The sequence below is a fragment of the Salmo salar genome, chromosome 10, assembly GCF_965601325.2.
Source record: "Salmo salar chromosome 10, fSalSal1, whole genome shotgun sequence".
In the NCBI taxonomy this organism is placed as follows: Eukaryota; Metazoa; Chordata; class Actinopteri; order Salmoniformes; family Salmonidae; genus Salmo; species Salmo salar.
In genome coordinates, this window is record NC_138300.1 from 49683547 (window position 1) to 49710901 (window position 27355).

At 49.7% G+C, this 27355-nt stretch overlaps 1 protein-coding gene across 6 annotated transcripts in view; it reads right to left on the reverse strand.

The window, feature by feature from the left end:
• Positions 1–27355, reverse strand: part of pde4dip (phosphodiesterase 4D interacting protein) — a 103714-nt gene that overhangs the window by 41254 nt on the left and 35105 nt on the right. For all 6 annotated transcript variants that reach the window (XM_082957049.1, XM_045687856.2, XM_045687853.2 and 3 more), the window contains 2 exons: positions 26169–26404; positions 25836–25890 (listed from right to left, as the gene is read on the reverse strand). In XM_082957049.1, the coding sequence (XP_082813175.1) occupies positions 25836–25890; positions 26169–26404 (291 nt within the window). The remainder of the gene's footprint in view (positions 1–25835; positions 25891–26168; positions 26405–27355) is intronic.

A 27355-nucleotide genomic window follows, 5' to 3' on the forward strand; every position in this document is an offset into this window, starting at 1 on the left:
TATCACTCTGATTACAATCACTCTGATTTCTATCACTCTGATTACAATCACTCTGATTACTAATACTCTGATTTATATCACTCTGATTAGTATCACTCTGATTACCATCACTCTGATTACTATCACTCTGATTACTATCACTCTGATTACTATCACTCTGATTAGTATCACTCTGATTACTATCACTCTGATTAGTATCACTCTGATTACAATCACTCTGATTACTATCACTGATTACTATCACTCTGATTACAATCACTCTGATTACTATCACTGATTACTATCACTCTGATTACAATCACTCTGATTACAATCGCTTTGATTACTATCACGCAGATTGATATCACTCTGATTACAATCACTCTGATTACTATCACTCTTGATTACTATCACTCTGATTAGTATCACTCTGATTAGTATCACTCTGATTACAATCACTCTGATTACTATCACTGATTACTATCACTCTGATTACAATCCCTTTGATTACTATCACGCAGATTGATATCACTCTGATTACTTTCACTCTGATTACTATCACTCTGATGAGTATCACTCTGATTACTATCACTCTGATTAGTATCACTCTGATTACTATCACTCTGATTACATCACTCTGGTGAGTATCACTCTAATTACTGTCACTCTGATTACTATCACTCTGGTGAGTATAACTCTGATTACTATCACTCTGGTGAGTATCACTCTGATTAGTATCACTCTGATTAGTATCACTCTGATTACTTTCACTCTGATTACTATCACTCTGATTACTATCACTCTGATTACTATCACTCTGGTGAGTATCACTCTGATTACAATCACTCTGATTACATCACTCTGGTGAGTATCACTCTGATTACTATCACTCTGATTACAATCACTCTGATTACAATCACTCTGATTACTATCACTCTGATTACAATCACTCTGATTACATCACTCTGATTACAATCACTCTGATTACAATCACTCTGATTACTATCACTCTGATTTCTATCACTCTGACAAGTATCACTCTGACAAGTATCACTCTGATTACTATCACTCTGATTAGTATCACTCTGATTACTATCACTCTGATTACTATCACTCTGGTTACATCACTCTGGTGAGTATCACTCTGATTACTATCACTCTGATTACTATCACTCTGATTAGTATCACTCTGATTACTATCACTCTGATTAGTATCACTCTGATGACTATCACTCTGATGACTATCACTCTGATTAGTGTCACTCTGATGACTATCACTCTGGTTACATCACTCTGGTGAGTATCACTCTGATTACTATCACTCTGATTACTATCACTCTGATTAGTATCACTCTTATTACAATAACTCTGGTTACATCACTCTGGTGAGTATCACTCTGATTACTATCACTCTGATTACTATCACTCTGATTACTATCACTCTGGTTACATCACTCTGGTGAGTATCACTCTGGTGAGTATCACTCTGATTACTATCACTCTGATTACTATCACTCTGATTACTATCACTCTGATTAGTATCACTCTGATTACTATCACTCTGATTACTATCACTCTGATTACAATCACTCTGATTACTATCACTCTGATTACTATCACTCTGATTAGTATCACTCTAATTAGTATCACTCTGATTAGTATCACTCTGATTACTATCACTCTGATTAGTATCACTCTGATTACTATCACTCTGATTACTATCACTCTGATTACTATCACTCTGGTGAGTATAACTCTGATTACTATCACTCTGGTGAGTATCACTCTGATTACTATTACTCTGATTAGTATCACTCTGATTACTATCACTCTGATTAGTATCACTCTGATTAGTATCACTCTGATTACATCACTCTGGTGAGTATCACTCTGATTAGTATCACTCTGATTAGTATCACTCTGATTACTTTCACTCTGATTACTATCACTCTGATTACTATCACTCTGGTGAGTATCACTCTGATTACAATCACTCTGATTACATCACTCTGGTGAGTATCACTCTGATTACTATCACTCTGATTACAATCACTCTGATTACTATCACTCTGATTACAATCACTCTGATTACAATCACTCTGATTACAATCACTCTGATTACATCACTCTGATTACTATCACTCTGATTACAATCACTCTGATTACAATCACTCTGATTTCTATCACTCTGATTACAATCACTCTGATTACTATCACTCTGACGAGTATCACTCTGATTACTATCACTCTGATTAGTATCACTCTGATTAGTATCACTCTGATTAGTATCACTCTGATGACTATCACTCTGATGACTATCACTCTGATTAGTGTCACTCTGATGACTATCACTCTGGTTACATCACTCTGGTGAGTATCACTCTGATTACTATCACTCTGATTAGTATCACTCTGATTAGTATAACTCTGATTACTATCACTCTGGTGAGTATCACTCTGATTATTATCACTCTGATTACTATCACTCTGATTACTATCACTCTGATTACTATCACTCTGGTTACATCACTCTGGTGAGTATCACTCTGATTACTATCACTCTGATTACTATCACTCTGATTAGTATCACTCTGATTACTATCACTCTGATTAGTATCACTCTGATGACTATCACTCTGATGACTATCACTATGATTAGTGTCACTCTGATGACTATCACTCTGGTTACATCACTCTGGTGAGTATCACTCTGATTACTATCACTCTGATTACTATCACTCTGATTAGTATCACTCTTATTACAATAACTCTGGTTACATCACTCTGGTGAGTATCACTCTGATTACTATTACTCTGATTAGTATCACTCTGATTACTATCACTCTGATTAGTATCACTCTGATTAGTATCACTCTGATGAGTATCACTCTGATTAGTATCACTCTGATGAGTATCACTCTGATTACTTTCACTCTGATTACTATCACTCTGATTACTATCACTCTGGTGAGTATCACTCTGATTACAATCACTCTGATTACATCACTCTGGTGAGTATCACTCTGATTACTATCACTCTGATTACAATCACTCTGATTACTATCACTCTGATTACAATCACTCTGATTACAATCACTCTGATTACAATCACTCTGATTACATCACTCTGATTACTATCACTCTGATTACAATCACTCTGATTACAATCACTCTGATTACAATCACTCTGATTTCTATCACTCTGATTACAATCACTCTGATTACTATCACTCTGACGAGTATCACTCTGATTACTATCACTCTGATTAGTATCACTCTGATTAGTATCACTCTGATTAGTATCACTCTGATGACTATCACTCTGATGACTATCACTCTGATTAGTGTCACTCTGATGACTATCACTCTGGTTACATCACTCTGGTGAGTATCACTCTGATTACTATCACTCTGATTAGTATCACTCTGATTAGTATAACTCTGATTACTATCACTCTGGTGAGTATCACTCTGATTATTATCACTCTGATTACTATCACTCTGATTACTATCACTCTGATTACTATCACTCTGGTTACATCACTCTGGTGAGTATCACTCTGATTACTATCACTCTGATTACTATCACTCTGATTAGTATCACTCTGATTACTATCACTCTGATTAGTATCACTCTGATGACTATCACTCTGATGACTATCACTCTGATTAGTGTCACTCTGATGACTATCACTCTGGTTACATCACTCTGGTGAGTATCACTCTGATTACTATCACTCTGATTACTATCACTCTGATTAGTATCACTCTTATTACAATAACTCTGGTTACATCACTCTGGTGAGTATCACTCTGATTACTATCACTCTGATTACTATCACTCTGATTACTATCACTCTGATTACTATCACTCTGGTTACATCACTCTGGTGAGTATCACTCTGGTGAGTATCACTCTGATTACTATCACTCTGATTACTATCACTCTGATTACTATCACTCTGATTACTATCACTCTGATTAGTATCACTCTGATTACTATCACTCTGATTACTATCACTCTGATTACTATCACTCTGATTACAATCACTCTGGTGAGTATCACTCTGATTACTATCACTCTGATTACTATCACTCTGATTAGTATCACTCTGATTACTATCACTCTGATTACTATCACTCCGATTACTATCACTCCGATTACTATCACTCTGATTACTATCACTCTCATATTACTAGAAAAATAAAGGTATGCTTCTTTCTGTCTTACTTTTCCATCTGCCTGTGCAGGGCCTTTCTCTCTCTGTCAGTGTGTTTTCTATACAGGGCCAGTTCTCTCTCCTGGGCCCTGCTCTCCCACAGAGAGAAGGAGAACAGAGAGTCTCTGTACAGAGGGCTGCTTTTAGACAGCATGGCCTTCCACAGGGGAGCCATTGGCCTGGGCCCACTGCTCGCCTGGCCAGCCTTCCCCACCAAAGGTCCTCCTCCCTGGGCTAGAGAGCCGCCATCCTGGCCTTTCTGCTGCTCCCGTTCCTCCTGCTCATCCTCCTTCACACCAGGGAGACAGTTGTTGTCCTCGTCCTCGTTGTGGGGGGTCGTCGCCGTGGCAACGCCTCTCAACTGGGTTTCTATGGTAACCAGGCAGTGCTCATTCGCTTAATGATGAGGTCGTGATCCCCGGAGTGGTAGGTAGGTCATGGGAAGGGGAATGTGCTAGAAAGCATGATGGAGGTAGGGAGGACTGGTCATGAGCAATCAGGTGAAAAGCAATGTAAATCCCCAGATTAGGCCCAGAGACGGAGGCGTGCTCACTGTATCCACAGCAGCCGCTGTGACTGTGACTAGCGCGGTCTCCTAAGCAGATTCTGACCCAGGCCAGTTTGGTCCAGTACAGACAAGCCCAACAAGGTCCCAGAAATCCCAAATCTGCTGTGCAGTAATTTAGCTCAGGTGTCGTTTCCCTTCTCTTTAACCAAGAGGTCTTTCCAATGCATTTCCTCTGTCTCTGCTGTAAAGAACCACTGGTAGTGTTACTGTTTGCTGGTGGGCTGGTACAGCAGGGAGGAGATTTATTCACCGCGCTGTGACTCAGTCTCACACTGCCTGAGGAGAGTAGTAGCACTGTCTCTCTTCCTATCTATCTTGCTCTCTCTCTCTCTCTCTTCCTGTCTGTTTCTCTCTCTTCCTGTCTGTCGCTCTCTCTCTCTTCCTATCTGTCTCTCTTCTCCTGTCTATCTCTCTTCTCCTGTCTGTCTCTCTCTTCCTCTGTCTCTCTTCCTATCTCTCTCTCTCTCTCTCTTCCTATCTGTCTCTCTCTTCCTGTCTGTCTCTCTCTTCCTGTCTGTCTCTCTTCTCCTATCTGTATCTCTTCTCCTATCTGTCTCTCTTCTCCTATCTGTTTCTCTCTTCCTGTCTGTCTGTCTGTCTGTCTGTCTGTCTGTCTGTCTGTCTGTCTGTCTGTCTGTCTGTCTGTCTGTCTGTCTGTCTGTCTGTCTGTCTGTCTGTCTGTCTGTCTGTCTGTCTGTCTGTCTGTCTGTCTGTCTGTCTGTCTGTCTGTCTGTGTCTCAAATAGTTCCCTCCTTCACTCCTCTGTTTTCAAATCCAAGCTTCCAAAAACCTTTGATGGACCTCGGGAAGGAAGCGGGAGCTTCCGATCCTTCTGTTTCTTCACTCTTTTCCCACCAGCAGCCAAACACAACACGGAGCGACCGGAGAGAGTGGTGTTTCTCTCCCAGGGAAGGAGAGATCAGAGCGGGGTGTTAGGCGGGTGTATCCAGGCCTAGGGGCTGCACTAGGAACCCACTCCAGTCAGAGGAGAGAGAAGCTCTGTGACTGAGAGGCTGAATGGTCAAACATAAAGAGTCAGATAACCCTAGTCAGCCTTCTGTGTGTTTTATAACTCACACTGAAGCGCTGGCCCAAAAACCTGGCCCCATCCGACCCTTTGTTAAATGTTCTGTGAACCACTCTGTCTGCAGGTCCTGGAATGTGAATCTGTTTCTCAAAAAATCAATTCTTGTTACATTTTATTTAAACTAACAGGATTTTTGAAGAGGTAGCTCACGTCAAAAAAGGAAAACAAAATGTCTCTAAAATCCACTAAAAAACATAAGATTAAGATCCAAAGTAAAATTACAGGTACTGTAGTCAATGCATCCCCTTTCAAAAAGTCCAAGGCTTCAGAGAATCCACCATTGTACATGTCAGAGTCCTGATTCTCCGTAGCGCTCCTGTAGTTTTACAGAATACTTAGACTGAGCTGGATGGTGCTCTATACCAGGCTTTGCTCTTCTCTTGCTCCCGCTCTCTGATTCACTCTCTTTCTCTCCATCTCTCTCTTTCTCTGTCTCACTCTCTCTCGCTCTCCCTTTCTCTCTCTCTCTTTCTCTCTCCAACTCTCTCCCCCTGCCTCTCTCTCTCCCCCTGCCTCTCTCTCTCTCTGTCTCTCTCTCGCTCTCTCTCCCCCTGCCTCTCTCTCTCTCTGTCTCTCTCTCGCTCTCTCTCCCCCTGCCTCTCTCTCTCCCCCTGCCTCTCTCTCTCTCTGTCTCTCTCTGTCTCTCCCCCTGCCTCTCTCTCTCTCTCCTCCCCGCCTCTCTCTCTCTCCCCCCCGCCTCTCTCTCTCCCCCCAGCTCTCTCTCTCTCTCCCTGTCTCTCTCTCTCTCTCCCTCTATCTCTCTGTAGCTTGAACTGCTCCTGACCCAGTTCACTGTACCGTGAGGTCTTAATAACTTAACCTGATTAGTTCCCATGTCAACACCCTGCTCTGAATCCAGCACTGCAGTAAGAGCTTGAGCCATGTTACACCACACACACACACACACACACACACACACACACACACACACGTTTTGTTCTTCTATCCTAGTGGGGACCTAAAATAGATTCCTAATCAAAGTCCTATTTTCTCTAACCCTAAACCTTAACCCTAAATCTAACCTTACACCTAACCTTAACCCATAACCTTAACCCTAAACCCAACCACTAATCCATACCCTAACCGTAACTCTAATTCTAACCTAACCCCTAAGCTTATAATAGCCTTTGTCCTCATGGGGATGTGGGACATGTCCCCATGAGGGAGAATTTTAGGTCCCCACAAAGATAGAAGAACCAACCCACACTCTCATACTCTCACGCGCACACACACACACACACACACACACACACACACACACACACACACACACACACACACACACACACACACACACGCAGGGGAATCAAACCAATACAAATCCCCTCTTTTTTCTCACTCAATTACTGGCTCGTCCTAAATGAGTCGACTGGCACTAAAACACATTTAAGTCCTCCGTCAACTGGCACTAAAACACATTTATGTCCTCCGTATCTGGTTGGCCAGCTGTGCAGCATACTGCAGCTCTATCTATCTCTCTTTCATGAGAGAGGGAGAGGCACCTCTAATTACCCACAATGCAATGCCTGACCCTGCTCTCAACCCTGTAAGGACACAACAACTCTATGGGAATGTATCCTCCAAATCACTATCTCCCCATTTTTGCTTCAAATGAGAGAAGAAGAAGAAAGAAAAGAAAGCTGGGCAACAGTTACATCTACTGTGTGCTTAGTGAATATCGTCCCAACACCCTGGCATGGCACAGAGGTTGCTTTCTATGCTGACTCAGATGCTGTGGTCTGTGGGGTGGCCTGGGAGCAATCTGGCATGACATGAAATAACATAAACGATGGCAGCGCCGACAGAGATGGTCGCCTCGCTTCGCGTTCTTAGGAAACTATGCAGTATTTAGTTTATTTATGTGTTATTTCTTACACTGTTACCCCAGGAAATCTTAAGTCTTATCACATACAGCCAGGAGGAACTATTGGATATAAGAACAACGTCAATTTACCAACATTACAACCAGGAATACAACTTTCCCAAAGCGGATCCTCTGTTTGGACCACCACCCAGGACAATGGATCAGATCCCAGTAGGCGACCCAAAACAACGGCGCCGCAGAAGGGTCAGACGGAGCGGTGTTTTGGTCAGGCTTCGTAGACGGGCACATTGCTCACCACTCCCGAGTATACTACTCGCCAATGTCCAGTCTCTTGACAACAAGGTAGATGAAATTCGAGCAAGGGTTGCATCAGTTCCCACGGTGACTATTAAAACATTCCCCAACCAGAAACCGTGGATTGATGGCAGCATTCGCGCAAAACTGAAAGCGCGAACCACTGCTTTTAATAATGGTAAGGTGTCCAGAAACATGACCGAATACAAACAGTGTAATGTAAAAATGCTGTTCATCGACTACAGCTCAGCATTTAACACCATAGTACCCTCTAAACTTGTCATTAAGCTCGAGACCCTAGGTCTCGACCCCGCCCTGTGCAACTGGGTCCTGGACTTTCTGACTGGCCGCCCCCAGGTGGCGAGGGTAGGAAACAACATCTCCACCCCGTTGATCCTCAACACTGGGGCCCCACAAGGGTGCGTTCTCAGCCCTCTCCTGTACTCCCTGTTCACCCATGACTGCGTGGCCATGCACGCCTCTAACTCAATCATCAAGTTTGCAGACGACACTACAGTGGTAGGCTTGATTACCAACAACGACGAGACGGCCTACAGGGAGGAGGTGAGGGCCCTCGGAGTGTGGTGTCAGGAAAATAAACTCAACGTCAACAAACAAAGGAGATGATCGTGGACTTCAGGAAACAGCAGAGGGAGCAGCCCCATATCCACATCAATGGGACAGTAGTGGAGAAGGTGGAAAGTTTTAAGTTCCTCGGCGTACACATCGCGGCCCTCTAACTGGCTGCCCTCTAACTGGCTGCCTTCTAACTGGCTGCCCCTCTAACTGGTTGACCCTCTAACTGGTTGGCCCTCTAACTGGTTGGCCCTCTAACTGGTTGACCCTCTAACTGGTTGACCCTCTAACTGGTTGACCCTCTAACTGGTTGGCCCTCTAACTGGTTGGCCCTCTAACTGGTTGACCCTCTAACTGGTTGACCCTCTAACTGGTTGACCCTCTAACTGGCTGCCCTCTAACTGGTTGACCCTCTAACTGGCTGCCCTCTAACTGGTTGACCCTCTAACTGGCTGGCCCTCTAACTGGTTGGCCCTCTAACTGGTTGACCCTCTAACTGGTTGACCCTCTAACTGGTTGACCCTCTAACTGGCTGCCCTCTAACTGGTTGACCCTCTAACTGGTTGACCCTCTAACTGGTTGACCCTCTAACTGGTTGGCCCTCTAACTGGCTGCCCCTCTAACTGGTTGACCCTCTAACTGGTTGACCCTCTAACTGGTTGACCCTCTAACTGGCTGCCCTCTAACTGGTTGACCCTCTAACTGGTTGACCCTCTAACTGGTTGACCCTCTAACTGGCTGCCCTCTAACTGGTTGACCCTCTAACTGGTTGGCCCTCTAACTAGCTGCCCTCTAACTGGTTGACCCTCTAACTGGCTGCCCTCTAACTGGTTGACCCTCTAACTGGTTGACCCTCTAACTGGTTGACCCTCTAACTGGCTGCCCTCTAACTGGTTGACCCTCTAACTGGTTGACCCTCTAACTGGTTGACCCTCTAACTGGTTGACCCTCTAACTGGCTGCCCTCTAACTGGCTGCCCTCTAACTGGCTGCCCTCTAACTGGTTGACCCTCTAACTGGTTGACCCTCTAACTGGCTGCCCTCTAACTGGTTGACCCTCTAACTGGTTGACCCTCTAACTGGTTGACCCTCTAACTGGTTGACCCTCTAACTGGCTGCCCTCTAACTGGCTGCCCTCTAACTGGCTGCCCTCTAACTGGTTGACCCTCTAACTGGCTGCCCTCTAACTGGCTGCCCTCTAACTGGTTGACCCTCTAACTGGTTGACCCTCTAACTGGTTGACCCTCTAACTGGTTGGCCCTCTAACTGGTTGACCCTCTAACTGGTTGACCCTCTAACTGGTTGACCCTCTAACTGGCTGCCCTCTAACTGGTTGACCCTCTAACTGGTTGACCCTCTAACTGGCTGCCCTCTAACTGGTTGACCCTCTAACTGGTTGACCCTCTAACTGGTTGACCCTCTAACTGGTTGACCCTCTAACTGGTTGACCCTCTAACTGGCTGCCTTCTAACTGGCTGCCCCTCTAACTGGTTGACCCTCTAACTGGTTGACCCTCTAACTGGTTGACCCTCTAACTGGTTGACCCTCTAACTGGCTGCCCTCTAACTGGCTGCCCTCTAACTGGTTGACCCTCTAACTGGCTGCCCTCTAACTGGCTGCCCTCTAACTGGTTGACCCTCTAACTGGTTGACCCTCTAACTGGTTGACCCTCTAACTGGTTGACCCTCTAACTGGTTGGCCCTCTAACTGGTTGACCCTCTAACTGGTTGACCCTCTAACTGGTTGACCCTCTAACTGGTTGACCCTCTAACTGGCTGCCCTCTAACTGGTTGACCCTCTAACTGGTTGACCCTCTAACTGGTTGACCCTCTAACTGGTTGACCCTCTAACTGGTTGACCCTCTAACTGGCTGCCCTCTAACTGGCTGCCTTCTAACTGGCTGCCCCTCTAACTGGTTGGCCCTCTAACTGGTTGGCCCTCTAACTGGTTGGCCCTCTAACTGGTTGACCCTCTAACTGGTTGACCCTCTAACTGGTTGACCCTCTAACTGGTTGACCCTCTAACTGGTTGACCCTCTAACTGGCTGCCCCTCTAACTGGTTGACCCTCTAACTGGTTGACCCTCTAACTGGTTGACCCTCTAACTGGTTGACCCTCTAACTGGTTGACCCTCTAACTGGCTGCCTTCTAACTGGTTGACCCTCTAACTGGTTGACCCTCTAACTGGTTGACCCTCTAACTGGTTGGCCCTCTAACTGGCTGCCCCTCTAACTGGTTGACCCTCTAACTGGTTGACCCTCTAACTGGTTGACCCTCTAACTGGTTGGCCCTCTAACTGGTTGACCCTCTAACTGGTTGACCCTCTAACTGGTTGACCCTCTAACTGGCTGCCCTCTAACTGGTTGACCCTCTAACTGGCTGCCCTCTAACTGGTTGACCCTCTAACTGGTTGACCCTCTAACTGGTTGACCCTCTAACTGGCTGCCCTCTAACTGGTTGACCCTCTAACTGGTTGACTCTCTAACTGGTTGACCCTCTAACTGGTTGGCCCTCTAACTGGCTGCCCCTCTAACTGGTTGACCCTCTAACTGGTTGACCCTCTAACTGGTTGACCCTCTAACTGGTTGACCCTCTAACTGGCTGCCCTCTAACTGGTTGACCCTCTAACTGGTTGACCCTCTAACTGGTTGACCCTCTAACTGGTTGACCCTCTAACTGGTTGACCCTCTAACTGGCTGCCCTCTAACTGGTTGACCCTCTAACTGGCTGCCCTCTAACTGGTTGACCCTCTAACTGGTTGACCCTCTAACTGGTTGACCCTCTAACTGGCTGCCCTCTAACTGGTTGACCCTCTAACTGGTTGACCCTCTAACTGGTTGACCCTCTAACTGGTTGGCCCTCTAACTGGCTGCCCCTCTAACTGGTTGACCCTCTAACTGGTTGACCCTCTAACTGGTTGACCCTCTAACTGGTTGACCCTCTAACTGGCTGCCCTCTAACTGGTTGACCCTCTAACTGGCTGCCCTCTAACTGGTTGACCCTCTAACTGGTTGACCCTCTAACTGGTTGACCCTCTAACTGGCTGCCCTCTAACTGGTTGACCCTCTAACTGGTTGGCCCTCTAACTAGCTGCCCTCTAACTGGTTGACCCTCTAACTGGCTGCCCTCTAACTGGTTGACCCTCTAACTGGTTGACCCTCTAACTGGTTGACCCTCTAACTGGTTGACCCTCTAACTGGCTGCCCTCTAACTGGCTGCCCTCTAACTGGTTGACCCTCTAACTGGTTGACCCTCTAACTGGTTGACCCTCTAACTGGTTGACCCTCTAACTGGCTGCCCTCTAACTGGCTGCCCTCTAACTGGCTGCCCTCTAACTGGTTGACCCTCTAACTGGCCGCCCTCTAACTGGCCGCCCTCTAACTGGCCGCCCTCTAACTGGTTGACCCTCTAACTGGTTGACCCTCTAACTGGCTGCCCTCTAACTGGTTGACCCTCTAACTGGTTGACCCTCTAACTGGTTGACCCTCTAACTGGTTGACCCTCTAACTGGCTGCCCTCTAACTGGCTGCCCTCTAACTGGCTGCCCTCTAACTGGTTGACCCTCTAACTGGCTGCCCTCTAACTGGCTGCCCTCTAACTGGTTGACCCTCTAACTGGTTGACCCTCTAACTGGTTGACCCTCTAACTGGTTGACCCTCTAACTGGTTGGCCCTCTAACTGGTTGACCCTCTAACTGGTTGACCCTCTAACTGGTTGACCCTCTAACTGGCTGCCCTCTAACTGGTTGACCCTCTAACTGGTTGACCCTCTAACTGGCTGCCCTCTAACTGGTTGACCCTCTAACTGGTTGACCCTCTAACTGGTTGACCCTCTAACTGGTTGACCCTCTAACTGGTTGACCCTCTAACTGGCTGCCTTCTAACTGGCTGCCCCTCTAACTGGTTGACCCTCTAACTGGTTGACCCTCTAACTGGTTGACCCTCTAACTGGCTGCCCTCTAACTGGCTGCCCTCTAACTGGCTGCCCTCTAACTGGTTGACCCTCTAACTGGCTGCCCTCTAACTGGCTGCCCTCTAACTGGTTGACCCTCTAACTGGTTGACCCTCTAACTGGTTGACCCTCTAACTGGTTGACCCTCTAACTGGTTGGCCCTCTAACTGGTTGACCCTCTAACTGGTTGACCCTCTAACTGGTTGACCCTCTAACTGGTTGACCCTCTAACTGGCTGCCCTCTAACTGGTTGACCCTCTAACTGGTTGACCCTCTAACTGGTTGACCCTCTAACTGGTTGACCCTCTAACTGGTTGACCCTCTAACTGGCTGCCCTCTAACTGGCTGCCTTCTAACTGGCTGCCCCTCTAACTGGTTGGCCCTCTAACTGGTTGGCCCTCTAACTGGTTGGCCCTCTAACTGGTTGACCCTCTAACTGGTTGACCCTCTAACTGGTTGACCCTCTAACTGGTTGACCCTCTAACTGGTTGACCCTCTAACTGGTTGACCCTCTAACTGGTTGACCCTCTAACTGGTTGACCCTCTAACTGGCTGCCTTCTAACTGGTTGACCCTCTAACTGGTTGACCCTCTAACTGGTTGACCCTCTAACTGGTTGCCCCACGGGCCCTCTAACTGGTTGACCCTCTAACTGGTTGACCCTCTAACTGGTTGGCCCTCTAACTGGTTGACCCTCTAACTGGTTGACCCTCTAACTGGCTGCCCTCTAACTGGTTGACCCTCTAACTGGCTGCCCTCTAACTGGTTGACCCTCTAACTGGTTGACCCTCTAACTGGTTGACCCTCTAACTGGCTGCCCTCTAACTGGTTGACCCTCTAACTGGTTGACCCTCTAACTGGTTGACCCTCTAACTGGTTGGCCCTCTAACTGGCTGCCCCTCTAACTGGTTGACCCTCTAACTGGTTGACCCTCTAACTGGTTGACCCTCTAACTGGTTGACCCTCTAACTGGCTGCCCTCTAACTGGTTGACCCTCTAACTGGTTGACCCTCTAACTGGCTGCCCTCTAACTGGTTGACCCTCTAACTGGTTGGCCCTCTAACTAGCTGCCCTCTAACTGGTTGACCCTCTAACTGGCTGCCCTCTAACTGGTTGACCCTCTAACTGGTTGACCCTCTAACTGGTTGACCCTCTAACTGGTTGACCCTCTAACTGGCTGCCCTCTAACTGGCTGCCCTCTAACTGGTTGACCCTCTAACTGGTTGACCCTCTAACTGGTTGACCCTCTAACTGGTTGACCCTCTAACTGGCTGCCCTCTAACTGGCTGCCCTCTAACTGGCTGCCCTCTAACTGGTTGGCCCTCTAACTGGCTGACCCTCTAACTGGTTGGCCCTCTAACTGGTTGACCCTCTAACTGGTTGACCCTCTAACTGGTTGACCCTCTAACTGGTTGACCCTCTAACTGGTTGACCCTCTAACTGGCTGCCCTCTAACTGGTTGACCCTCTAACTGGTTGACCCTCTAACTGGTTGGCCCTCTAACTGGTTGGCCCTCTAACTGGTTGACCCTCTAACTGGTTGACCCTCTAACTGGTTGGCCCTCTAACTGGTTGACCCTCTAACTGGCTGCCCTCTAACTGGCTGCCCTCTAACTGGTTGACCCTCTAACTGGTTGACCCTCTAACTGGTTGGCCCTCTAACTGGTTGACCCTCTAACTGGCTGCCCTCTAACTGGCTGCCCTCTAACTGGTTGACCCTCTAACTGGTTGACCCTCTAACTGGTTGACCCTCTAACTGGCTGCCCTCTAACTGGCTGCCCTCTAACTGGCTGCCCTCTAACTGGTTGACCCTCTAACTGGTTGACCCTCTAACTGGTTGACCCTCTAACTGGTTGACCCTCTAACTGGTTGACCCTCTAACTGGCTGCCCTCTAACTGGCTGCCCCTCTAACTGGTTGACCCTCTAACTGGTTGACCCTCTAACTGGCTGCCCTCTAACTGGTTGACCCTCTAACTGGTTGACCCTCTAACTGGTTGACCCTCTAACTGGTTGACCCTCTAACTGGTTGACCCTCTAACTGGCTGCCCTCTAACTGGCTGCCCTCTAACTGGCTGCCCTCTAACTGGTTGACCCTCTAACTGGCTGCCCTCTAACTGGCTGCCCTCTAACTGGTTGACCCTCTAACTGGTTGACCCTCTAACTGGTTGACCCTCTAACTGGTTGACCCTCTAACTGGTTGGCCCTCTAACTGGTTGACCCTCTAACTGGTTGACCCTCTAACTGGTTGACCCTCTAACTGGCTGCCCTCTAACTGGTTGACCCTCTAACTGGTTGACCCTCTAACTGGCTGCCCTCTAACTGGTTGACCCTCTAACTGGTTGACCCTCTAACTGGTTGACCCTCTAACTGGTTGACCCTCTAACTGGCTGCCCTCTAACTGGCTGCCTTCTAACTGGCTGCCCCTCTAACTGGTTGGCCCTCTAACTGGTTGGCCCTCTAACTGGTTGGCCCTCTAACTGGTTGACCCTCTAACTGGTTGACCCTCTAACTGGTTGACCCTCTAACTGGTTGACCCTCTAACTGGCTGCCCCTCTAACTGGTTGACCCTCTAACTGGTTGACCCTCTAACTGGTTGACCCTCTAACTGGTTGACCCTCTAACTGGCTGCCTTCTAACTGGCTGCCCCTCTAACTGGTTGACCCTCTAACTGGTTGACCCTCTAACTGGTTGACCCTCTAACTGGTTGGCCCTCTAACTGGTTGGCCCTCTAACTGGCTGCCCCTCTAACTGGTTGACCCTCTAACTGGTTGACCCTCTAACTGGTTGACCCTCTAACTGGTTGGCCCTCTAACTGGTTGACCCTCTAACTGGTTGACCCTCTAACTGGTTGACCCTCTAACTGGCTGCCCTCTAACTGGTTGACCCTCTAACTGGCTGCCCTCTAACTGGTTGACCCTCTAACTGGTTGACCCTCTAACTGGTTGACCCTCTAACTGGCTGCCCTCTAACTGGTTGACCCTCTAACTGGTTGACCCTCTAACTGGTTGACCCTCTAACTGGTTGCCCCTCTAACTGGTTGACCCTCTAACTGGTTGACCCTCTAACTGGTTGACCCTCTAACTGGTTGACCCTCTAACTGGCTGCCCTCTAACTGGTTGACCCTCTAACTGGTTGACCCTCTAACTGGCTGCCCTCTAACTGGTTGACCCTCTAACTGGTTGGCCCTCTAACTAGCTGCCCTCTAACTGGTTGACCCTCTAACTGGCTGCCCTCTAACTGGTTGACCCTCTAACTGGTTGACCCTCTAACTGGTTGACCCTCTAACTGGTTGACCCTCTAACTGGCTGCCCTCTAACTGGTTGACCCTCTAACTGGTTGACCCTCTAACTGGTTGACCCTCTAACTGGTTGACCCTCTAACTGGCTGCCCTCTAACTGGCTGCCCTCTAACTGGTTGGCCCTCTAACTGGCTGGCCCTCTAACTGGTTGGCCCTCTAACTGGTTGACCCTCTAACTGGTTGACCCTCTAACTGGTTGACCCTCTAACTGGTTGACCCTCTAACTGGCTGCCCTCTAACTGGTTGACCCTCTAACTGGTTGACCCTCTAACTGGTTGACCCTCTAACTGGTTGGCCCTCTAACTGGTTGACCCTCTAACTGGTTGACCCTCTAACTGGTTGGCCCTCTAACTGGTTGACCCTCTAACTGGCTGCCCTCTAACTGGCTGCCCTCTAACTGGTTGACCCTCTAACTGGTTGGCCCTCTAACTGGTTGACCCTCTAACTGGTTGACCCTCTAACTGGCTGCCCTCTAACTGGCTGCCCTCTAACTGGCTGCCCTCTAACTGGTTGACCCTCTAACTGGTTGACCCTCTAACTGGTTGACCCTCTAACTGGTTGACCCTCTAACTGGTTGACCCTCTAACTGGCTGCCCTCTAACTGGCTGCCCCTCTAACTGGTTGACCCTCTAACTGGTTGACCCTCTAACTGGCTGCCCTCTAACTGGTTGACCCTCTAACTGGTTGACCCTCTAACTGGTTGACCCTCTAACTGGTTGACCCTCTAACTGGTTGACCCTCTAACTGGCTGCCCTCTAACTGGCTGCCCTCTAACTGGCTGCCCTCTAACTGGTTGACCCTCTAACTGGCTGCCCTCTAACTGGCTGCCCTCTAACTGGTTGACCCTCTAACTGGTTGACCCTCTAACTGGTTGACCCTCTAACTGGTTGGCCCTCTAACTGGTTGACCCTCTAACTGGTTGACCCTCTAACTGGTTGACCCTCTAACTGGCTGCCCTCTAACTGGTTGACCCTCTAACTGGTTGACCCTCTAACTGGCTGCCCTCTAACTGGTTGACCCTCTAACTGGTTGACCCTCTAACTGGTTGACCCTCTAACTGGTTGACCCTCTAACTGGCTGCCCTCTAACTGGCTGCCTCTAACTGGCTGCCCCTCTAACTGGTTGGCCCTCTAACTGGTTGGCCCTCTAACTGGTTGACCCTCTAACTGGTTGACCCTCTAACTGGTTGACCCTCTAACTGGTTGACCCTCTAACTGGTTGACCCTCTAACTGGCTGCCCCTCTAACTGGTTGACCCTCTAACTGGTTGACCCTCTAACTGGTTGACCCTCTAACTGGTTGACCCTCTAACTGGTTGACCCTCTAACTGGCTGCCTTCTAACTGGCTGCCCCTCTAACTGGTTGACCCTCTAACTGGTTGACCCTCTAACTGGTTGACCCTCTAACTGGCTGCCCCTCTAACTGGTTGACCCTCTAACTGGTTGACCCTCTAACTGGTTGACCCTCTAACTGGTTGGCCCTCTAACTGGTTGACCCTCTAACTGGTTGACCCTCTAACTGGTTGACCCTCTAACTGGCTGCCCTCTAACTGGTTGACCCTCTGACTGGCTGCCCTCTAACTGGTTGACCCTCTAACTGGTTGACCCTCTAACTGGTTGACCCTCTAACTGGCTGCCCTCTAACTGGTTGACCCTCTAACTGGTTGACCCTCTAACTGGTTGACCCTCTAACTGGTTGGCCCTCTAACTGGCTGCCCCTCTAACTGGTTGACCCTCTAACTGGTTGACCCTCTAACTGGTTGACCCTCTAACTGGTTGACCCTCTAACTGGCTGCCCTCTAACTGGTTGACCCTCTAACTGGCTGCCCTCTAACTGGTTGACCCTCTAACTGGTTGACCCTCTAACTGGTTGACCCTCTAACTGGCTGCCCTCTAACTGGTTGACCCTCTAACTGGTTGGCCCTCTAACTAGCTGCCCTCTAACTAGCTGCCCTCTAACTGGTTGACCCTCTAACTGGCTGCCCTCTAACTGGTTGACCCTCTAACTGGTTGACCCTCTAACTGGTTGACCCTCTAACTGGTTGACCCTCTAACTGGCTGCCCTCTAACTGGCTGCCCTCTAACTGGTTGACCCTCTAACTGGTTGACCCTCTAACTGGTTGACCCTCTAACTGGTTGACCCTCTAACTGGCTGCCCTCTAACTGGCTGCCCTCTAACTGGCTGCCCTCTAACTGGTTGACCCTCTAACTGGCCGCCCTCTAACTGGCCGCCCTCTAACTGGCTGCCCTCTAACTGGTTGACCCTCTAACTGGTTGACCCTCTAACTGGCTGCCCTCTAACTGGTTGACCCTCTAACTGGTTGACCCTCTAACTGGTTGACCCTCTAACTGGTTGACCCTCTAACTGGCTGCCCTCTAACTGGCTGCCCTCTAACTGGTTGACCCTCTAACTGGCTGCCCTCTAACTGGCTGCCCTCTAACTGGTTGACCCTCTAACTGGTTGACCCTCTAACTGGTTGACCCTCTAACTGGTTGACCCTCTAACTGGTTGGCCCTCTAACTGGTTGACCCTCTAACTGGTTGACCCTCTAACTGGTTGACCCTCTAACTGGCTGCCCTCTAACTGGTTGACCCTCTAACTGGTTGACCCTCTAACTGGCTGCCCTCTAACTGGTTGACCCTCTAACTGGTTGACCCTCTAACTGGTTGACCCTCTAACTGGTTGACCCTCTAACTGGTTGACCCTCTAACTGGCTGCCTTCTAACTGGCTGCCCCTCTAACTGGTTGACCCTCTAACTGGTTGACCCTCTAACTGGTTGACCCTCTAACTGGCTGCCCTCTAACTGGCTGCCCTCTAACTGGCTGCCCTCTAACTGGTTGACCCTCTAACTGGCTGCCCTCTAACTGGCTGCCCTCTAACTGGTTGACCCTCTAACTGGTTGACCCTCTAACTGGTTGACCCTCTAACTGGTTGACCCTCTAACTGGTTGGCCCTCTAACTGGTTGACCCTCTAACTGGTTGACCCTCTAACTGGTTGACCCTCTAACTGGTTGACCCTCTAACTGGTTGACCCTCTAACTGGCTGCCCTCTAACTGGTTGACCCTCTAACTGGTTGACCCTCTAACTGGTTGACCCTCTAACTGGTTGACCCTCTAACTGGTTGACCCTCTAACTGGCTGCCCTCTAACTGGCTGCCTTCTAACTGGCTGGCCCTCTAACTGGTTGGCCCTCTAACTGGTTGGCCCTCTAACTGGTTGGCCCTCTAACTGGTTGACCCTCTAACTGGTTGACCCTCTAACTGGTTGACCCTCTAACTGGTTGACCCTCTAACTGGTTGACCCTCTAACTGGCTGCCCCTCTAACTGGTTGACCCTCTAACTGGTTGACCCTCTAACTGGTTGACCCTCTAACTGGTTGACCCTCTAACTGGTTGACCCTCTAACTGGCTGCCTTCTAACTGGTTGACCCTCTAACTGGTTGACCCTCTAACTGGTTGACCCTCTAACTGGTTGGCCCTCTAACTGGCTGCCCCTCTAACTGGTTGACCCTCTAACTGGTTGACCCTCTAACTGGTTGACCCTCTAACTGGTTGGCCCTCTAACTGGTTGACCCTCTAACTGGTTGACCCTCTAACTGGTTGACCCTCTAACTGGTTGACCCTCTAACTGGCTGCCCTCTAACTGGTTGACCCTCTAACTGGCTGCCCTCTAACTGGTTGACCCTCTAACTGGTTGACCCTCTAACTGGTTGACCCTCTAACTGGCTGCCCTCTAACTGGTTGACCCTCTAACTGGTTGACCCTCTAACTGGATGACCCTCTAACTGGTTGGCCCTCTAACTGGCTGCCCCTCTAACTGGTTGACCCTCTAACTGGTTGACCCTCTAACTGGTTGACCCTCTAACTGGTTGACCCTCTAACTGGCTGCCCTCTAACTGGTTGACCCTCTAACTGGTTGACCCTCTAACTGGCTGCCCTCTAACTGGTTGACCCTCTAACTGGTTGGCCCTCTAACTAGCTGCCCTCTAACTGGTTGACCCTCTAACTGGCTGCCCTCTAACTGGTTGACCCTCTAACTGGTTGACCCTCTAACTGGTTGACCCTCTAACTGGCTGCCCTCTAACTGGCTGCCCTCTAACTGGTTGACCCTCTAACTGGTTGACCCTCTAACTGGTTGACCCTCTAACTGGTTGACCCTCTAACTGGCTGCCCTCTAACTGGCTGCCCTCTAACTGGCTGCCCTCTAACTGGTTGGCCCTCTAACTGGCTGACCCTCTAACTGGTTGGCCCTCTAACTGGTTGACCCTCTAACTGGTTGACCCTCTAACTGGTTGACCCTCTAACTGGTTGACCCTCTAACTGGTTGACCCTCTAACTGGCTGCCCTCTAACTGGTTGACCCTCTAACTGGTTGACCCTCTAACTGGTTGGCCCTCTAACTGGTTGGCCCTCTAACTGGTTGACCCTCTAACTGGTTGACCCTCTAACTGGTTGGCCCTCTAACTGGTTGACCCTCTAACTGGCTGCCCTCTAACTGGCTGCCCTCTAACTGGTTGACCCTCTAACTGGTTGACCCTCTAACTGGTTGGCCCTCTAACTGGTTGACCCTCTAACTGGCTGCCCTCTAACTGGCTGCCCTCTAACTGGTTGACCCTCTAACTGGTTGACCCTCTAACTGGTTGACCCTCTAACTGGCTGCCCTCTAACTGGCTGCCCTCTAACTGGCTGCCCTCTAACTGGTTGACCCTCTAACTGGTTGACCCTCTAACTGGTTGACCCTCTAACTGGTTGACCCTCTAACTGGCTGCCCTCTAACTGGCTGCCCCTCTAACTGGTTGACCCTCTAACTGGTTGACCCTCTAACTGGTTGACCCTCTAACTGGCTGCCCTCTAACTGGTTGACCCTCTAACTGGTTGACCCTCTAACTGGTTGACCCTCTAACTGGTTGACCCTCTAACTGGTTGACCCTCTAACTGGTTGACCCTCTAACTGGCTGCCCTCTAACTGGCTGCCCTCTAACTGGCTGCCCTCTAACTGGTTGACCCTCTAACTGGCTGCCCTCTAACTGGCTGCCCTCTAACTGGTTGACCCTCTAACTGGTTGACCCTCTAACTGGTTGACCCTCTAACTGGTTGGCCCTCTAACTGGTTGACCCTCTAACTGGTTGACCCTCTAACTGGTTGACCCTCTAACTGGCTGCCCTCTAACTGGTTGACCCTCTAACTGGTTGACCCTCTAACTGGCTGCCCTCTAACTGGTTGACCCTCTAACTGGTTGACCCTCTAACTGGTTGACCCTCTAACTGGTTGACCCTCTAACTGGCTGCCCTCTAACTGGCTGCCTTCTAACTGGCTGCCCCTCTAACTGGTTGGCCCTCTAACTGGTTGGCCCTCTAACTGGTTGGCCCTCTAACTGGTTGACCCTCTAACTGGTTGACCCTCTAACTGGTTGACCCTCTAACTGGTTGACCCTCTAACTGGCTGCCCCTCTAACTGGTTGACCCTCTAACTGGTTGACCCTCTAACTGGTTGACCCTCTAACTGGTTGACCCTCTAACTGGTTGACCCTCTAACTGGCTGCCTTCTAACTGGCTGCCCCTCTAACTGGTTGACCCTCTAACTGGTTGACCCTCTAACTGGTTGACCCTCTAACTGGTTGGCCCTCTAACTGGCTGCCCCTCTAACTGGTTGACCCTCTAACTGGTTGACCCTCTAACTGGTTGACCCTCTAACTGGTTGGCCCTCTAACTGGTTGACCCTCTAACTGGTTGACCCTCTAACTGGTTGACCCTCTAACTGGCTGCCCTCTAACTGGTTGACCCTCTAACTGGCTGCCCTCTAACTGGTTGACCCTCTAACTGGTTGACCCTCTAACTGGTTGACCCTCTAACTGGCTGCCCTCTAACTGGTTGACCCTCTAACTGGTTGACCCTCTAACTGGTTGACCCTCTAACTGGTTGCCCCTCTAACTGGTTGACCCTCTAACTGGTTGACCCTCTAACTGGTTGACCCTCTAACTGGTTGACCCTCTAACTGGCTGCCCTCTAACTGGTTGACCCTCTAACTGGCTGCCCTCTAACTGGTTGACCCTCTAACTGGTTGGCCCTCTAACTAGCTGCCCTCTAACTGGTTGACCCTCTAACTGGCTGCCCTCTAACTGGTTGACCCTCTAACTGGTTGACCCTCTAACTGGTTGACCCTCTAACTGGTTGACCCTCTAACTGGCTGCCCTCTAACTGGCTGCCCTCTAACTGGTTGACCCTCTAACTGGTTGACCCTCTAACTGGTTGACCCTCTAACTGGTTGACCCTCTAACTGGCTGCCCTCTAACTGGCTGCCCTCTAACTGGCTGCCCTCTAACTGGTTGGCCCTCTAACTGGCTGGCCCTCTAACTGGTTGGCCCTCTAACTGGTTGACCCTCTAACTGGTTGACCCTCTAACTGGTTGACCCTCTAACTGGTTGACCCTCTAACTGGCTGCCCTCTAACTGGTTGACCCTCTAACTGGTTGACCCTCTAACTGGTTGACCCTCTAACTGGTTGGCCCTCTAACTGGTTGACCCTCTAACTGGTTGACCCTCTAACTGGTTGGCCCTCTAACTGGTTGACCCTCTAACTGGCTGCCCTCTAACTGGCTGCCCTCTAACTGGTTGACCCTCTAACTGGTTGGCCCTCTAACTGGTTGACCCTCTAACTGGTTGACCCTCTAACTGGCTGCCCTCTAACTGGCTGCCCTCTAACTGGTTGACCCTCTAACTGGTTGACCCTCTAACTGGTTGACCCTCTAACTGGCTGCCCTCTAACTGGCTGCCCTCTAACTGGCTGCCCTCTAACTGGTTGACCCTCTAACTGGTTGACCCTCTAACTGGTTGACCCTCTAACTGGCTGCCCTCTAACTGGCTGCCCTCTAACTGGTTGACCCTCTAACTGGTTGACCCTCTAACTGGCTGCCCTCTAACTGGCTGCCCTCTAACTGGTTGACCCTCTAACTGGTTGACCCTCTAACTGGCTGCCCCTCTAACTGGCTGCCCCCTAACTGGTTGACCCTCTAACTGGTTGACCCTCTAACTGGCTGCCCTCTAACTGGCTGCCCCTCTAACTGGTTGACCCTCTAACTGGTTGACCCTCTAACTGGTTGACCCTCTAACTGGCTGCCCTCTAACTGGCTGCCCTCTAACTGGTTGACCCTCTAACTGGTTGACCCTCTAACTGGCTGCCCTCTAACTGGTTGACCCTCTAACTGGCTGCCCTCTAACTGGTTGACCCTCTAACTGGTTGACCCTCTAACTGGCTGCCCTCTAACTGGCTGCCCTCTAACTGGCTGCCCTCTAACTGGTTGACCCTCTAACTGGTTGACCCTCTAACTGGCTGACCCTCTAACTGGTTGACCCTCTAACTGGTTGACCCTCTAACTGGTTGACCCTCTAACTGGCTGCCCTCTAACTGGTTGACCCTCTAACTGGTTGACCCTCTAACTGGTTGGCCCTCTAACTGGTTGGCCCTCTAACTGGTTGACCCTCTAACTGGTTGACCCTCTAACTGGTTGACCCTCTAACTGGCTGCCCTCTAACTGGTTGGCCCTCTAACTGGTTGACCCTCTAACTGGTTGACCCTCTAACTGGCTGCCCTCTAACTGGTTGACCTCTAACTGGTTGACCCTCTAACTGGTTGACCCTCTAACTGGTTGACCCTCTAACTGGCTGCCCTCTAACTGGTTGACCCTCTAACTGGTTGACCCTCTAACTGGTTGACCCTCTAACTGGCTGCCCTCTAACTGGTTGACCCTCTAACTGGTTGACCCTCTAACTGGTTGACCCTCTAACTGGCTGCCCCTCTAACTGGTTGACCCTCTAACTGGTTGACCCTCTAACTGGTTGACCCTCTAACAGGCTGCCCCTCTAACTAGCTGCCCTCTAACTGGTTGACCCTCTAACTGGTTGACCCTCTAACTGGTTGGCCCTCTAACTGGCTGCCCCTCTAACTGGTTGACCCTCTAACTGGTTGACCCTCTAACTGGTTGACCCTCTAACTGGTTGGCCCTCTAACTGGTTGACCCTCTAACTGGTTGACCCTCTAACTGGTTGACCCTCTAACTGGCTGCCCTCTAACTGGTTGACCCTCTAACTGGTTGACCCTCTAACTGGTTGACCCTCTAACTGGTTGGCCCTCTAACTGGTTGACCCTCTAACTGGTTGACCCTCTAACTGGCTGCCCTCTAACTGGTTGACCCTCTAACTGGTTGACCCTCTAACTGGTTGACCCTCTAACTGGTTGGCCCTCTAACTGGTTGACCCTCTAACTGGTTGGCCCTATAACTGGTTGGCCCTCTAACTGGTTGACCCTCTAACTGGTTGACCCTCTAACTGGTTGACCCTCTAACTGGCTGCCCTCTAACTGGTTGACCCTCTAACTGGTTGACCCTCTAACTGGTTGGCCCTCTAACTGGTTGACCCTCTAACTGGCTGCCCTCTAACTGGTTGACCCTCTAACTGGTTGACCCTCTAACTGGTTGGCCCTCTAACTGGTTGACCCTCTAACTGGTTGACCCTCTAACTGGCTGCCCTCTAACTGGCTGCCCCTCTAACAGGCTGCCCTCTAACTGGTTGACCCTCTAACTGGTTGACCCTCTAACTGGCTGCCCTCTAACTGGTTGACCCTCTAACTGGCTGCCCCTCTAACAGGCTGCCCCTCTAACTGGTTGACCCTCTAACTGGCTGCCCCTCTAACAGGCTGCCCCTCTAACGCTATGTAATCAGATGTCCCCAGATACCAGGACCATCCAGGTGACAGCCTGACCCCACAGGCCACTGGCTGCACAGCACATACGACCCCTTAATCCAGGACAGGGATTATTCACCATCCTACTTCATGAGGACTATCACAGCTCAGAGATACAGTTCCCCAGAGGACCATGCAAGCCGACACAGGAATACAATGTTTGTTAGGTTCTGTTCATTGTGTGTGTGGGGGGGGTTCTCTCTCTCCCTCTCTCATGCTCACACATGGACACACACTTTCTCTGAGTCTGAACCCAAACAGAGGACAGCGTGAATCTTCACAGACAACTGACCTCGTGCCCAGACACCTGCTACCTGGTCGACTGGCAAATGCCCTCACACACACACACACACACACACACACACACACACACACACACACACACACACACACACACACACACACACACACACACACACACACACACACACACACACACACACACACACACACAGAGCGAGAGAGAGGCATGATGGGAAGGAGATAAAGAAGGCGCCTTCTCAGCCCCCATCTGAGGCTGTTGCCATGGCAATCAGAGGGAGGCAGAGGGTGTGCAGTGGGTTCATCCAATCACAACACTCCTCTTCAATCACTGTCCCCATGGGGCTGGTTAGCACTGGTGACATCATACAGCATGGCCCTGACTCAACGTGTTAGCCTTAACACTAATGTGGCTAACGCTATAAAAAAACAGCCACGTTAAACATGTCCACCAGCATGAGGGGGTAAAGGATTAGAGAGGGTGAGAAAGAGAGAGGGCAAAGATGATTGTGAGTAAACGAGCGAAAAAAAATAGAAGCAGAGAAATATGGTGGATAGACACAGTGAGGGAAATGGAGAGATCTGCCTCTCACTCCTACAATGACAGCCACAGTGGTTTATTGGATTGGGATCCAACGCTGTTAGAGACATGAGCAACTGATCGATCTCCAGCTCTCTTGATCGTCCCTGCCACCTGGCTAACGTGCTGGTCCTGCCAGTGAGTTAATCAGACTGATTGATTGTCTGTGTGGATCACTGATCGAGTGACAAACAAAAACACTCCACGTCCCCCTGGAGGACACAGGCCCTCAAACAACAATCAATATTTTCCAACTCCCAAAATGTCCAGCTATACAGCAACTTCAACAACACACAGAGATCACACTGCTAATGATTTAATACTGCTGCACACACACACACACACACACACACACACACACACACACACACACACACACACACACACACACACACACACACACACACACACACACACACACACACACATACAAACACACACAAACACACTGGCAGACACGTACCGTATGGCGAGCAGCTCTGTGCCAGTCTTGTCGTCAGGAATCTCGGGATGGTCTCCTGAAGAGAGGGGATGAGAGAGGAGAGAGACATTACATCTATGTGGTCAGTACACACACAGGTCCATCACACATACAGGGTCACACACACTCATGCTAATCTTGTTGGACATAAGTGAGAAATTGTGTTTGCAAATGTAAAGTTAAAGCATGTTGAAGATTGAGTATATTAGGTAGCTGTAATCATATGTGCATTGGGTCATTGTGTCCTTTTGTGTCCAGTAAGTGCTATTTGTGTGCCTTTGTGCATTTGTCATGTGTCTTCTCCTCTCCACTCACGTCCGCTGATCTTGGTGCTGACTCTCTGTGCCAGGGCGCTGCTCTGTGCCAGCTGTTCTCTGAAGCTCTGGCCCATGTAGTAGTCTATGTCGTTGGCACGAAGCAGCTCCTCGAAGGCCTTGGTGGTGTCACCAAGGTGCTGGGTCAAGATATGGCACACGCCGCGCCCCTCACGCATCCTCTGGCGCAGGTGGGACAGCTCACGGGCCTGGGCCTGGATCAGAGTGTTAAACTTCCTACAAAGACACAGACAGAGGGTGAAGGAAGAGTCAACAGGAGACAGACAGAGGGTGAAGGAAGAGTCAACAGGAGACCGACAGAGGGTGAAGGAAGAGTCAACAGGAGACAGACAGAGGGTGAAGGAAGAGTCAACAGGAGACAGACAGAGGGTGAAGGAAGAGTCAACAGGAGACAGACAGAGGGTGAAGGAAGAGTCAATAGGAGACAGACAGAGGGTGAAGGAAGAGTCAACAGGAGACAGACAGAGGGTGAAGGAAGAGTCAACAGGAGACAGACAGAGGGTGAAGGAAGAGTCAACAGGAGACAGACAGAGGGTGAAGGAAGAGTCAACAGGAGACAGACAGAGGGTGAAGGAAGAGTCAACAGGAGACAGACAGAGGGTGAAGGAAGAGTCAACAGGAGACAGACAGAGGGTGAAGGAAGAGTCAACAGGAGACAGACAGAGGGTGAAGGAAGAGTCAACAGGAGACAGACAGAGGGTGAAGGAAGAGTCAACAGGAGACAGACAGAGGGTGAAGGAAGAGTCAACAGGAGGTGGTGGACTAGGTGTGGTGGTGGTGGTGGTGGTGGACTAGGTGTGATGGTGATTGTGGTGGACTAGGTGTGGTGGTGGTGGACTAGGTGTGGTGGTGGTGGTGGTGGACTAGGTGTGGTGATGGTGGTGGACTAGGTGTGGTGGTGATGGTGGTGGACTAGGTATGGTGGTGGTGGACTAGGTGTGGTGGTGGTGGACTAGGTGTGGTGGTGGTGGTGGACCAGGTGTGGTGGTGGTGGTGGACTAGGTGTGGTGGTGGTGGACCAGGTGTGGTGATGGTGAACTATGTGTGGTGGTGGACTAGGTGTGGTGGTGGTGGACCAGGTGTGGTAATGGTGAACTATGTGTGGTGGTGGACTAGGTGTGGTGGTGGTGGTGGTGGACTAGGTGTGGTGGTGGTGGTGGTGGACTA